The sequence below is a fragment of the Aethalodelphis obliquidens genome, unplaced genomic scaffold, assembly GCF_003676395.1.
Source record: "Aethalodelphis obliquidens isolate GAN/ISIS:26980383/991018 unplaced genomic scaffold, ASM367639v1 scaffold20, whole genome shotgun sequence".
NCBI classification, from domain to species: domain Eukaryota; kingdom Metazoa; phylum Chordata; class Mammalia; order Artiodactyla; family Delphinidae; genus Aethalodelphis; species Aethalodelphis obliquidens.
Window position 1 is genome coordinate 1,141,389 of NW_020837964.1, and position 13,453 is coordinate 1,154,841.

General features: G+C 63.7%; 1 protein-coding gene across 1 annotated transcript; it reads left to right on the top strand.

The window, feature by feature from the left end:
- Nucleotides 1-326: 326 nt before the first annotated feature.
- On the top strand, nucleotides 327-9,212 carry LOC113627360 (uncharacterized). The gene is made up of 4 exons (XM_027119898.1): nucleotides 327-352; nucleotides 618-826; nucleotides 1,000-1,104; nucleotides 7,139-9,212. The coding sequence occupies exons 1-4, from the start codon at nucleotides 327-329 to the stop codon at nucleotides 7,444-7,446; spliced, it is 648 nt and encodes a 215-aa protein (XP_026975699.1). The 3' UTR covers nucleotides 7,447-9,212.
- The last annotated feature ends 4,241 nt before the right edge of the window (nucleotides 9,213-13,453 follow it).

Consider the following 13,453-nt stretch of genomic DNA (forward strand, 5'->3'; position numbering starts at 1 on the left):
CCCAGTGGGGAGCTGGGCTGCCATGTTTGGGGCAGTGGGACCACAGCCTGCCCGCCCGGCATGCTGTCGCTTCTGCCGCCCTTTCTCCTCCCCAGCGGCCCTCCCCCCGCCTCCACTCATCTCTGTGTCCAGCCAGGTCCTGGGAATCACATCTTAGGGACCAAGCAGATGAAAATGCACTCAGCGAGGATTCACGTACAGGAGTGTTCACCACAGTGGCGTCTGATTCCCCCAAACTGGAAACAACCCAGAAGTCCACTGGGAGTCCATCCTGAGTGGACATGCTGCAGCCCAGCCCCACGGCAGAGAATCACACAGCAGGGGAAATGGATGAGCTGGTTAACACAGCCAGGTGAGTCCCCACCCGCCGGTGTCAGCGGAATAAGCAGGACACAGTTGCAGTGGCTCTGGTTATAGAAAGCTCCGAGGCGGGCACGACACAAGACAGTGATGGGGACGCCCCCAGGGTGGGGGCGGGCGGTGGCAGCCTTGTGCTCGCTTTGCTCATTCAACCGTGGTTCCGTGTTTCGTGCGCCTTTCTCTGAGTATGCTGTCCTCCAAAATCAAGACGTGAAGAAACAAGAACAGACACTAGGTGTCGCTGGTCTTTCTGGGAGACGTATTCAAGGGCACTTCGCCTGGACGCTCCATTTGGGGGCCAGGGACCGCACGCTACCCAGGTCCCTCCAGCCTGAGGCATCCGGGCCTGGCACCGGAATCTGCACTTTAAATGCCTTGGAAGAGCCAGGCCGCTGGCCATTTGGGGGTGCCAGCTGCGATTCCTGCTTTCTGAGCCAGCGGAGGGGCCCCTTCAGGCTAAAAGAAGGTGTGCCAGCCGTGGGGTGCACAGCGGCAGCCCCAGCCCGGCAGGAAGGGCGGGGCACCCCTGCTCCCTGGAGCCCCCAAGCCAGGGCCCCAGTCCCGCTCCTGCACCCCTGCCCGGGCCTCAGCCTCCCAGCCAGCACGGCGCTCCGCTCAGGGTCCCCTCCGCCTCTCCAGATCACAGTGGAAGGCCCTCGGGGGGCGGTCCCCACACCAGACTCACCTTCAGATTCCAGACATCGGGGCCCCCCGCCCCCCGCCCCGGTAATCCCAGCCTCTCAGGTAAGGGGACCAGCCCACGCCCTCCCCACCTCCTCCCCGGGTCTCCGCCTCTTCCTGTCAGGCTCTAGGGGCTCAGCGGGCTAGCGGGGTCCTTCCCAGCCTGGCGAACCTGTGGCCTGGGGAAGGCAGGGGGTTGGGCTTTCTTTTCACAGGTGTCCCTGCGCGGGAAGCTGCCTCGGTTGCCTCCAGCCCCGCCAGGGCGGCAGGCGGGGGGGCGGGGAGAGGTTGGCGGGGGCGCATGCGTGTGAGCACGCAGCACGTCTGTGGGCGGCACTGCAGGCTGCAGAACCAGAAACCTTGCTGTGGGATCAGCTCTCTTCTGCCTCTGTCCCCCTCTGGCAGGAGCAAGGTGCTGAGGCTCTTCGCTGAGTAAGTTCTCAGCTGGGAGACGGTGGTCCCGGCTGCCCGCCTGGTGGAAGGCTTTGTTCAGACAGGCTCGTGCAGGCAGGAGGGGGATGGAGGTGAGCAGGAGGGGGGCCCCGAGACACCGAGGCGGCAGGGACCGCCGGATGAGCGCCGGGCCGCAGGGGCCCTTGCACACGGGGGTGGGGGGCTGCTGGGAGAGCTCTGGGTCTGTCCTGACCCCGGGCCGCCGGCTTTGGGGTCGCGGCGGCTGCTGTGACCCTGGGGCCATCGTCTCCTCCAGCTAAACGGCAGAGAGGCTCTTTTCCGGGAGAGCGAGGGGCCTCAGGCCGCGTGGATCCGTGTGTGGGAGTGTCTGCAGACGCCTGTGGGCACAGGTGTGTGGCGTGTGTTCTGGTGCTTGTGCACCTGGTGTGTGAGCGTGGACGGTGTGTGTCTTCTGCTACAGCACAGATGCCTGGGTTGTGATGTGCATTTGTGTACTTGTGTGTGCTTTTGGCCCCTGTGTTGTGGGTACAGGTGTGCGTGGGTAAGTGTGTGCATGCAGAAGTGGGTGCATGTGTGTGTGTGTGTCGTTGTGTGTGGCGGGTATGCTGTGCAGGGGGTTTGGTTCGCGTGTGTTGTGTGTGTCTGCATTTCTGTGTGTTGCTGTGCACAGGGGCAGTTGGGCTGTCTGTGTGAGCAGCATTCGTATGCGCGTGTGTGAACACCATGTGACTGTTGCACGCGTGTGCGGTGCAGGTGTGCTGTGCGTATTGTATGTGTGCGCGGGCGTGTGGCCGGCATCCTGGGGCCACCAGCTCTCTCCCGGCCCCGCCCTAACTCTGCACCCTGGGCCCTGCCCTGTGGCCACAGCGGGGGCCGCCCTGTGAAGCTCTGGTGGGGTCAGCCTTGGATCCGTCAGCTCAGCAGAGCTCCGGCTCCGCTCTGGTCCTGGGTCGCCTGTCCAGCGGGGAGGCGGGGCTGCCAGGGGCGAGGCTGCGCTCTGAGGGAGCTGGCACGCGGCACTGCTGGCTGGTGACACCTACGGGGTTAAAGGCTGGAGGTGCGTGGTGCGTGGTGTGCGTGTGTACGTGTGCTGTGTATCGTGTGGCATCAGTGTTGCGTGTGCCCTGGGCCTTCACGCGTTTGCCTGAGTCCCAGCTGTGACTTCACCCCTCAATCCGCTCACGATACAAACCCTTTTTGCCATCACTCCAGGAGCTGAGAAGGGAGAGAGGGGCGCCTATGAACCCCGCTGGGTGGAGGGGGGCTGGCTGACTCTGGCGTTTCCAGAGCAAGAGGGAGCAGAGCCCGCGTAGCCGCGGCTGGGGCCCTGCGGATGCCATGGGTGTTCCCGTCTCATCCACTCCTCACAGCCCACCCGGGATTGAGCTAGGACCCCCTGAAGGATGGGGAGACTGAGGCCCAGAGTGATTAAAGCCTCAATTTTAACATTAGTAACGGACATGCAACAGGTGCCAGGCTCCGGGCCCCAAAATTTCCGTGCCTGCCGTTTTGTGGGACTCTCACCGTGTCCCTGAGAAGCAGGTGTCTTGATTCCCCCAGGTTCACAGACGAGCTGGCTGGGGCTTGGACGTGCTGTGTGGCTTCCTAGTGACAGGGGGCAGCTGGCCGCTGAGCGCTCCGGAGGCGCGTCCTCCCAGGTAACCTCCGCTCCGTCTCGCATCTTAGGTATGACGGTCGTCTGCATTTACGTTCCAGGGGACTGAGGCTGGCAGAGCAAGCGGCTCACTGACTGTATTTATGGCACAGGCCAGAAGGAGCATCCCTGTTCTGTCCCTCGCCTGGCCAAGCAGTCACGTCACGGGCGCCAGGTCCCTGCGTGTCCGTGGGGCCAGGCTCTCTGGAGAGGTAGGGGTTCATCCAGCAGCGTGAGGCCCGGCCGCTGGTGTGGACGCCTCCCGGAGTCCCCTCCCCCTCCAGCGCCTGCACAGCCGTCATGGAAGACGGGAGCGGGCCGGGCAGCCCCAGCGCCGTGGCCCTGGTTCCCATGATGCCGTCCCCAGCCCCGAGTACACGATGGTCTCGGTCTTCCTGGTGTTCCTTGTGTGCGCCGTGGGCATTGTGGGCAATGCCGTGGTGGTGCTGACCACACGGGACGTGCACACGCCCACCAACTGCTCCCTGGTCAGCCTGGCCCGGGCAGACCTTACTGTGCTGGTGGCTGCCGGGCTGCCCACCGTCTCCCAAAGCTTGGCTGGGCAGTGGGTCTGCGGCCACGCCGGCTGCCTGGGCATCACCTGCTTGCGGTACCTGGGCATCCGTGCCTCCAACTCCTCCGTCCCGCGTTCGCCGCGGAGAGGGAGGTACACCCCAACCCCTCCTGCAGGCCAGGACTTCCTGGCCACGAGCCTTGGTAAACTGAGTCTGCTCCCCATTTATGGAGGGGACGCTGTGTGGGACCCTGCAGGAAACCGGCAAGGGCGGGGGCAGGTGCCGGGAAGCGGGCTTCTCATCTCACCTCTTCCACTGACTTGCTGCGGGATGCCAAGGCAACCCTGCACTTCTCTGGGCTTGGTGTCCCCACCGGGAACGTGGGCACTGGGACTGGACAGCCTCTTGGGCCTCTTCCAGCTATGAAATTAACACCTGAGAGGCCATCTAGCCTCTAAGCATGTGGACGCTGAAACCCACTGACCGGGTTCAAGCCCAGCTCTGCCTCTTCCCAGCTGCGTGGCCTTCAGCACATTGGCCCAGAGGGTTAGGATGTCTCGTCCAGGGCTACACAGAACGGGCACATAAGCGAGGCCTTCTGACATCCATACACTGGCCCGGTCCCGGTTCTCCCCTGCTGTGCCCATCTAGGGTAGCAATGTCCTTGACCCCTCAGCCTGTGACCTTTGGCGGTGGACAGTAGAAAACCCACCCTGGGATTTGCACAAAGGTCAAGGTCTTCGCAAGGGCACTCTGAACCTTGTGGGCCTGGCCGGACCTCGAGGGGCTGCACCTTCTGACTCGGCCCTGCCCTCCCCTCAAGACTGGCACCTTTGCTCTGACAGTCCCCGAAGCTGCCTCATCACGGCGTCCCAGGTCCCCTATGAAAGGGGCAGTTCCACCGTTGCGCCCACATTTGGTTCCCCATCGGGGAATCTGATTAGCTGAGCGGACCACCCTCCATGGCCCCATCCCAGGGGTCGGCAGGTGGGTCAGGTGACTGCCCTGTGGCCTACAGGTGCCTCGCCATCTGACACCCAAAGCGGCCACAGGCCGTGTGCATCGTGGCCGGCGTCTGGGGGACCACGTCCGTCTACTGCCTGCTCTGGTTCTTCCTGGTGGCCTTGGACGCTGACGGGCACCGGGAGCCACAGCCTGTTCCTGCCCATCTGCCTGCTGGACTTCACCGTCTTCTTTGTTACGCCCTGCTGGAGGCCACCGTCCTCTGCAGTCTCATAGGGAGGGTCTTGTTCCAGAGCTCCCCGGCCCACCTGCCACAGCTCGGGGACCAGCTCGGGGGCCAGCACGGGGGTGATGAGGACCGGCCAGAGCCCGGAACCCAGGGGAGGCAGCTCCGTGGGCCAGGCAGGGTGCAGCGGGCAGCTGCTCCGGGGCCAGAGGCTCCCCTTCTTCCAGGAAGCAGGTGGGCAGGGGTGGCCAGTGGGGAGCAGGGGTGGGCGGGGTCGGTTTGCAGAGAGGCAGGGAGATGCGGCAGAGGCGTGAATGGACAGAGAGGGGGTGCTGGCTCCTCGTTCGTCCACCCACTCACTCGGCAGGTGTCCCCTGGGCACTGACTGTGTGCCAGGCCAGTTTCTAGGTGCGGGGACACAGGGGAGAACAGAACAAGATACACACCCCGCCCCCGGGGCTCACGGCAGGACAAGTAAACATGGACCCTGTCAGCGGAAGAAATGGAGCCCGGGGGAATGGGAGTTTAGGGGAAAGTTCGGGAAGACCTTGCTGAGGTGATGACTGAATAAAGATATGAGGTGACCAAGCAGACACCCGGGAAGTGGGCCAGGTGGCGGGGGAGGGGGGCAGGGGGAGGGCCTGGTGCACCGAGGGTCAGCAAGGATGGGGGGCCCCAGAAGCACTTGGCTCTGAGTGGAGGGAGCCGGGGTTCTGAGCAGAGGGGCTGCACCCTCTCCAGTTTCAGGGGGATCCCCATACGTTTGGAGCCCCAGACAGGTGTGCACAGGTCCTACATGTAAGCACACGGGCACTCGGAGAGGCTGAGGCAGGGGGAAGGCTGAGCAGAGAGGGCCCCTGTGGATGAGCAGCAGAGATGTGAGTGGAGGGGGAGAGACAGAGAGGGAGACACAGAGACAGAGACAGAAACAGAGACAGAGAGAGGGCGAGATGGAGAGACAGAGGGAGAGAGACAGAGAGAGAGAGACGGAGAGAGAAAGAGAGACAGAGGCAGAGAGAGAGATGGAGAGACAGAGGGAGGGCCAGAAGCACAGAGCGGCCAAGGCCTGCTGGCTCTCGGGGTGTAGCTTGGCCCCAGCACAAAGCTATGCACAGAGAGATGTCGAACTTCCTGGGGCAGAAGAGTGATGACTTCATGGGGACCCCTCTCCCCACTACCCCTCCACAGACCCGTGAAGGACACTGCTATTCTCCTGATGCCACAAGTGGAAGAGGGAGGCTCAGAGAGGTTAAGTGGGCTGCCCAAGGTCACACAGCTTACGCCTGCCGGCTCCAGCACCCATGCTCCCACCCACTGCCCCTGCATCCTGAAGGTGGCAGCAGGGAGGGCCCAAGCCTAGAGCAGATGACAGGCCCCCCTGAGACCTCCCCTCAGTTCTGGGGCCCATAGGAAGCTCCTTGTGTGGGTCAGTGGAGGCTGCCCTCGGAGGTGGCCAGGACAGGTGCCCCTTCCACTCCCATTGACCCTCCTCCCTCACAGAGAAGCCGGGACCCTGGGCTGGCAGCTGGAAGTGAGGTGGAAGAGCCCAGAGTGTCCCTGTCCTCAGCCCCCCTCCTGACAGGATTGTCTTCTGGGCCTGGCGAGTCACTCCTGGGCTGAAAGAACAGATTGGGGTGTAGAATGGGGATATGACCGTGGCTGGCTGGGCCACTCAGGACAGTGGTGAGCACAGGCGGGCTGCAGGAGAAGCTGGTTCATGGTGCGTGTGCTGTGTCATCCTTCACTCTGAGCCTCTGCTTCCTCTCCTCCTTTTTTTTTTTTTTGTCTGCGTGGCTTGCGGGATCTTAGTTCCCAGACCAGGGATTGAACCTGGGTCTGGCAGTGAAAGTGCTGAGTCCTAACCACTGGACCACCAGGGAACTCCCTGCTTCCTCGTCCTTCGTGTGGAGATGAAAACAGAACCACTGGAGGGCCCGGTGCAGGGGACGCAGCCACAGCGTCCACCTGGGGCCTTCCTGTGTCACCCCGGGCCCGAGGCCCCGCTCCAGGCATCCGGTCTTCACTTGCTGGGCATCTGAGAGGTCTGGGGGATAGGGTGCGCCAGGGGGCTCAGGGCAGTGAGTATTTACCACCTGAAGTGGGGCTATTTCATGAGCGTATCAACCAGCGCAGCTCTGAATGCCGGCCCCGGGCTCCTGCACAGGAAACGTTTAGCACAGAGCCATACGCAGTGGTAGTTTGAGTGATTATTGTAGTAACGTTCTCATCACTTAGCAAACATGCCCTGAGGCAGGAGCCATGTCCCTCGGTCACTTGGTGTGCCGGGTGCCAGGGCCTTCCCACCCCTGCCCTCCCGCCCTGCAGGTCACCCCGATGCTGGTGGAGTCGTGCCACTCTTTGCCGTCCTGTGGATGCCCTACCGCACACTGGTGCTCCTCTACTCCTTTGTGGCCCGGCCTTTCTTGGACCCCTGGGGGCTCCTCTTGTGCCGCACCTGTGTCTACACCAACAGCGCCATCAGCCCCGTCATCTACAGCCTCACGTCCCCGAAGTTCCGGCTGCCTTCCAGCGGCTGTGCAGGGGCGGGATGGAGGAGCCAGAGAGGCGCACGGCTGGCCTCAGCTCCACCAGCTACGGCGTGGACCCCAGAAGACGCAGACCCGCGGGAGTGAGGTCACGGGCCCTCAGGCAGCTGGGCCCCCACTCCAGGAGCAGGGCCTGGTTTCAGCACCGTCTGAGGGCTGCCCTCCCCCTGCCCAGTCCCTCTTGCCTCCCTCGGTTTGCTCCTGTGCTGGGTCCTGTCCGCTGGTGGCTGGCAGGGCCAGGAGAGGGGAGACACTCCTTTGTCAACGGCTCTTCTGGGTCCCCGGTGCCTTCCCTCCCCATGAACGAGGACTGGTCACGTGTCCTAGTTCTGGCCCGGTGGCTGGACTCCATTTGGGTAGCTCCCTCCCCTCCTCTGGAAGTAGGGGGGGGGTAGGAGCAGGAAGAAGCTGGGAGGGTGCCAGCCTTCACTGGTGTAAAGTTGGGACCTTCCATCTGTTATTATTCATTCGTTTAAGCACTCTGTTTTCCACCTGATGGGTATTACAGCAGTGCATTTCCAGTCTCTCATGATAGCCTGTGTCAGTCTGGCTGTGGGCAGATCCCGTGTTGCGACGTTTTCCAAGCGGGACGGTGCCACCTGGTACCACATAGAAAGGGTACCCAGCTCTACCGCTGACACCCAGACACCGCTGGCAGACTCGCCACTCACATGTGCTGAGGCTGGCCGGTACCCGGGCCTCCGGCCTCCTCCCCTTGAGCTCTGTCCCTGGACCACAAGCCCTGAGTGGTGCTGCCTTGGGTCACAGACAGCAGAGCGCTGTTTCTTCGGGGCCCTCAGCCAGAAACAGGAAGCCTTCCTGAACCCCCTCGCCCGACGTGTTCAAGCTCTGCTCTCGTGGGGCCCGCTTTGCTGACCACCGCCCTCTACACCCAGCACCGGAGGGGCAGGTCAGGGCGTGGGACGGCCAGGCCCCAGGCTTCTTCCTCTCGGACTCCATCTCTTTTGTGGGTGGAACACTGCAGCCAAAGGCATTGACAATTCAGGCGTCAGGTGGCAGAAGAAGCCCTCCGCGGGGGAGCCAGATGTGTTTCTGGGCCAGCTGGGGCGTGGGACCGTTGCCTGGCCCGGTTCTCAGAACCTCAGGCCTCAGTTTCTTCCCGCCACTTCCCAGGCGAGACTCTGTATGGAAAGTGCTTTCAAAGTCGCGGGCGGGGACACAGATCAGCGGTTGTCACCTCTCCTGTGACTCCAAGTGCCAGCGGAGGCTGGGCCGAGGGCCACATGCGAGCGGCCAGGACCTGGGACCCCAGAGCTAGCCCTCAGGTCAAGGGCCCGGCGGGCGGCCTGCTATGCGTTGAGCCGTCCGGGCCCCGGGGGAGGACGCGGCCTATTTACAGGGGCCGGGGCCGGATGGTGTCGGCCAAGCAGTACGAACTGATGCCCGGCCTTCCATTGGTGCTCGCGGCTGTCCATCCTGCTGATCCACCAATGAGGGGAGAGCGTGGGTGTGAGTGGGTGTGGTCGTGGTCACGTGACAGCCGCAGCCGGCGGGCCCCGCTGGCCCCTTGCCTGCCGCCTGTCCACGCCGGACCCTCCTCCTGGTGGTCCTTACCGACGGTCAGGGGCTCCAGGCCAGCCCGCTACAAGCAGCCCTTCTAACGCAGCAATGACTCTGTCAAGGGGGACTTCCAGTTCTCCCGGTTTTCCTGATGAGGAAACAGGCCAGGAGACCTTCAGGCGGTCACCTGTCCCCTGTAGGTGAGCCGCTGAACTCCTGACCGCAAAGCTCGTTAGGCCAAAGGCACAGGACCCTGACCCCATCCCCATTCTCTCCGAACTTATTTTCCTCTTGGGCCCCGGTGATGCTCATTAAAGCAGATTTTCCGTGGACACTTGTTTGGGAGGACGTCTGTGTCCAGAGGTCGCCCAACTGTGACTTCCAGGATGGAAGGAGGTGGGAATGGGGAATTACTTTGGTCAGGGAGGAAGGGCGTCCTGAAAACTGGGGCCGTGGTGGGGTCTGTCCCCAGAGAGAGCCGAGGGACAGATGGGGGACGATGAGAAGACGGGGCCTCACTGGACGGAGGGCGCCCTCACCTTGACCTTGTGGCTGAGCTCAAGGGATGGAGGCTGCCTGCGCGTGAGCATCTCCTGTGGCCACTGAGGGTGTGCGGGGCCCAGGTCTGGGCACTGGCGTTAAGAGGCCAGCCCCGGCCGCGTTACTTGCTGTCCCGAGACCTGAGCCGTGGCCCCTTCTTCCTTCATCTGTGAAATGGAGGCGAGCTCTGCAGGCCTTCCTGCGTGGGCGCCGACGGACGCAGCACAGCTGGGACAGCTTTTCCTGCTTCCTCTGTTCCTGGCTTCAAGCTTTGTTTCTGGTACCTTCTGGACGGTCTCCTGACGCTGAGGTTACCTCTCCGGCCAAACCGAGCCCCCGCTGTGAGCCTTCGGGTCTCCTCCTGGCCTTTCTTGATACTCTTCCCGTCGCTCCGTCACACACCTGGGCTCGGGTGCCCCTGCACGCAGTTAAGACCGGGCCGAGGGAGGGTACTTGTCACGGGGGTCTGGCCTCACCGCTGTGCCGGTCCCGCTGTCTGAACCGCTCTGCTCCTTTCTTTTGGCATCGGGACATGTCCCTGCCAGGGAGGGTGACTGCTTTATTGTCCCTTACCCAGGACATGGGTGCAAATCAGGAAATAAGTTAATTTGGGCACCCCACGCCCCTGCAAAGGAAAAAAGGGAACTTCTGAAAGTCAGAGAGGACCCCAAAGTGCTGCCCCGCTGCCCAGGAGTAAGCCTGTGCTGTGGCTTCGCTGTACACACAGCTCTCAGGAGCGCTGCTGGGTGGTCCAGGGCTCCCCAGACCTGGTGTGCGTCAGGCCCTCCCCCTGAAGCCCCTCGCTCAGTCGCTCCGACTTCTATTTCCCGGTTCTCACAATAGCCGTTCCCACGTTCCACCCCCTGGAGAGCCTCAAAAACACCAGTGCTGGGCCTGGGCCCGGGGTTCTGGGCGCCTGCAGGAGAGGGGCCAGAGCTGCTCGGCGGGAGCACTGCCCTGGGTGGGAAACAAATCCACGACAACCCGCTCCGCGCTACGGGACGCGCCAGGACAGGCAGACAGCCCCAGCCCCCCCGCTGGGCGCCCCAGCCCTTAACTGTGACAGCGCCTGTGACAGGCAGCCCCCCCAGTTTAAGGGGACACGGGCCAGCACTGTGCTCTGGGTGGATTTCCCACCCCGAGGGGCTAAAAGCGAGGCAGCTTTGGTGTGTGGAGGGTGACACCAGGGGTTCACTCCCAGCTGGGCTGGGAGGCCCGCGGGGACGTGTGTGAAGCCTGACCTGCGGCGGCTCAGAACTCAAGTTGTCCTGGACGACGCAGAGGAGCTGTCGCCACGTGGGAGTAGATGCAGCAATTAGAGGTTAGAGCGGGTGCTGCCTGGGAACAGGCCCACAAAACGGTGCTCGGAAAAGGGACGGTGCCAGGGCCCCGGGCGGGGTGTGCCGTGCAGCGCCCTTGGGCCATCGGGACAGCATGTCTGGTGCTGGCTTACTCGGTGCCATTCGGAGCCCCCCCCCCCACCCCGAGGCTCTGCTCTGTGATGAGTGTGTGTGGCCCTCGGGGTGGATGCCAAAGGGCTGCTGAGGGCGCGGGGCCGGGTGCTGGCCCAGAGTGGGCGGAGCCAGCGACTCCTGCTGCCCCCTCTCCGACAGCCTGTGTGGGTCACCCACTCCCCCCACCTCCAGCAGGGGCCGCCGTGGGTGCAGGGACATCGCCACACTCCCCAGCTCAGCGCTGGGCCCTGGGGGCAGTGGGCTCCCCTGGGAAATGCTGGAGCAGCCAGGGTGTCTGGGTGGCGTCCCCTCTGAGCCTGTGCTCCCAGAAAACAGGGGCAAGTAAGAAGCCTCACAAACGCCTTGTTTCTCGAAGCGCCCTGGCAGAAGCCTTACTGCAGAGACTCCCCCGAATGAAGTGAAGTTGATTCACTCTTCCTCAGGACCCCCTTGAGGACCCCAGATACCCCCGGGGTTACCTACGACTAGGCCAGACCCTGAGCCTCCAGCTCCCCGATCTTCATCTCGCGGTTGATTAGCTGAGATTAGAGCCACTTGTTCCCCTGAAACTAGCTACAGAGAAAACCATTTCCAGTTGAGCTGACCGAGATTCCCGATTGCCAAACAAGCCCAGCTGGAGACCACCCCCGTCACACCTCTCCTCCCCCCACAGGAGCCCAGGGCAGGGCCGCCTGCCGGGACGTCTGGTCTTCGGCCCCGGGGAGCCCCCCGCTTGCTCTGGGTCTGCGGTTTGGCTGTCACTGCGGGCTGAGCGGGCCCCACGGCGGCCCACGTGTCTCTTGTGAAGGCCGCAGGGGCGCAGGTGTGCTGAGTTAGTATCCACTCAATTGCTCACGTGTTCGCCGCCTCCTCCCGACATCCCAGCAGGCACCGGGCCCAGAGCTTGTTTTCCCTCGATTTGCCTGGTGCTGGTCTCCTCCGGCGCGGCTCTCACCCACCTCACCGGCCTGCGAGGCGGTTTGTCGGTTGCCACAGGGCTGGGTGGAGCCAGCGGCACTCAGTGGTCGGCCCAGGGGGTACCTGAAGTCACCATCGTGGAGGTAAGAAGCCTGTTTGCAGTTCCTTGAGCTTTGTGCGTGGACACGAAGGGCTCTTTGCACTTTTTGAAGCCGCACTAGCCGTTCCACCGGGTAGCTGAGGAGACGCTGTGCTCGGCTTCACGTGGAGCCCGAGCGGGCGGTTCCCCGTTTGGGGCATCGCGTCATTACAGCCAGTCAGTCGGGTTTGCGCCTGGGGCAGTGCCTCTTCAGCCACTGCCTTCACCGGGAGCCTCCCCCTCCAGGAAGCCCTCAGGTAGCCCCCAGCTGGTGGCACCCCCAGCCCTCCCACATCCCTCCCCTCCTCCCCACGCCTCCCTCCCCTTCCTCCCCACCGCTCCTTCCTCTCCCCAAAACTCCCGACACCCTAGCACTTTTCCCTAGGTGCTCAGCGTTGATTTATGGGCCCTGGGGTAGTGAGTGCGTTGCGCGCGGCTTTGAATTCTAGTCTCCAGCGCTCCTGGGCTACTGGCTCGTGTCCAGTGGCTGGCTGGTCAGGCCGTCCAGGTGCGGCAGGTCTCGCCTAGCGCGGTGCGCACGGCTGGGTGACCCCGGAGAGCCCCTCCCTCAGGGCTCTGGTGTCTCAGACCGAGCTCACGGTCTGAGCTGGTTCTGGAGGATCAAGGGGACTGAGAATCATGCATGAAAGAAATTGCAGAGCAAAATGCCAGGGAAGAAGGTTCACCAGAGAGACGAGTAAGGACAGGCAGATGTGTGTGGACGCAGGTGCCTTTCCGCTCCTTTAACTGCAGGCGGGGCTGGGCTGGCCTGGGGCGATGGGACGCCCACTCCCCTGCTGGGTTCTGGCACGTTCTCAGGCAGTAGGTGCCTGGTGTCAGCGCCACACAGATGCACAGCACTTTGTCTTCCTCCGACCCCAGGACGCTTCAGGCCCGCCGCCCAGGGCGCTTGGCGCCCCCTCTGGTCCTTCAGGGTCTTGCATCCTCGGGAGGCTCAGGTCCCCCAAGCCCGCGTCTCCCTTGTCCTCCTCGCGAGGCCAGGGGCCCTCTCAGGCTCTCCCACCCCCGCCTGACTGAGGAGCTGGGGACCCCGGCCCAGACCACAGGCGCCTGCTGGCTCGGTGGGAACGAGGGTGCCAGGGGGCGTGGTTGGCTCTGGGCAGGGCTGCTCTGCTTGGCCTGGGCCCCGGGTTCCAGGTGCTCAGTCCAGCCACGTGAGGATGCCCGTGTCAGGACCCTGGCTCAGAAGGGGTTTGGTGACTGACTGAGAAGGAACTGTACGCGAGGCGTGGCAGCTGCCGCCTGGCGCTGGGCGGGGCGACTGATGCCACCAGGGTGGTCCTCAGGGGAGGGCCTGGGGCCAGCAGGCACGGGGAGAGGTGTCCGTGGCCCATGTGAGCCCCCCAGCTCTCTCTTGACTCCCCGAGGTGGCTCCTGACTTTGAGCTTGGGCAGCAGGGCCGGGGAGAAGTTGGGGAGGCGGCAGGTGCGCGGGGGGCGTGAGGGTCAGGAGAGCCGTGCTCTGGTGGGAACAGCCCCAGAGCTTGGGAGACGAGGCCCCC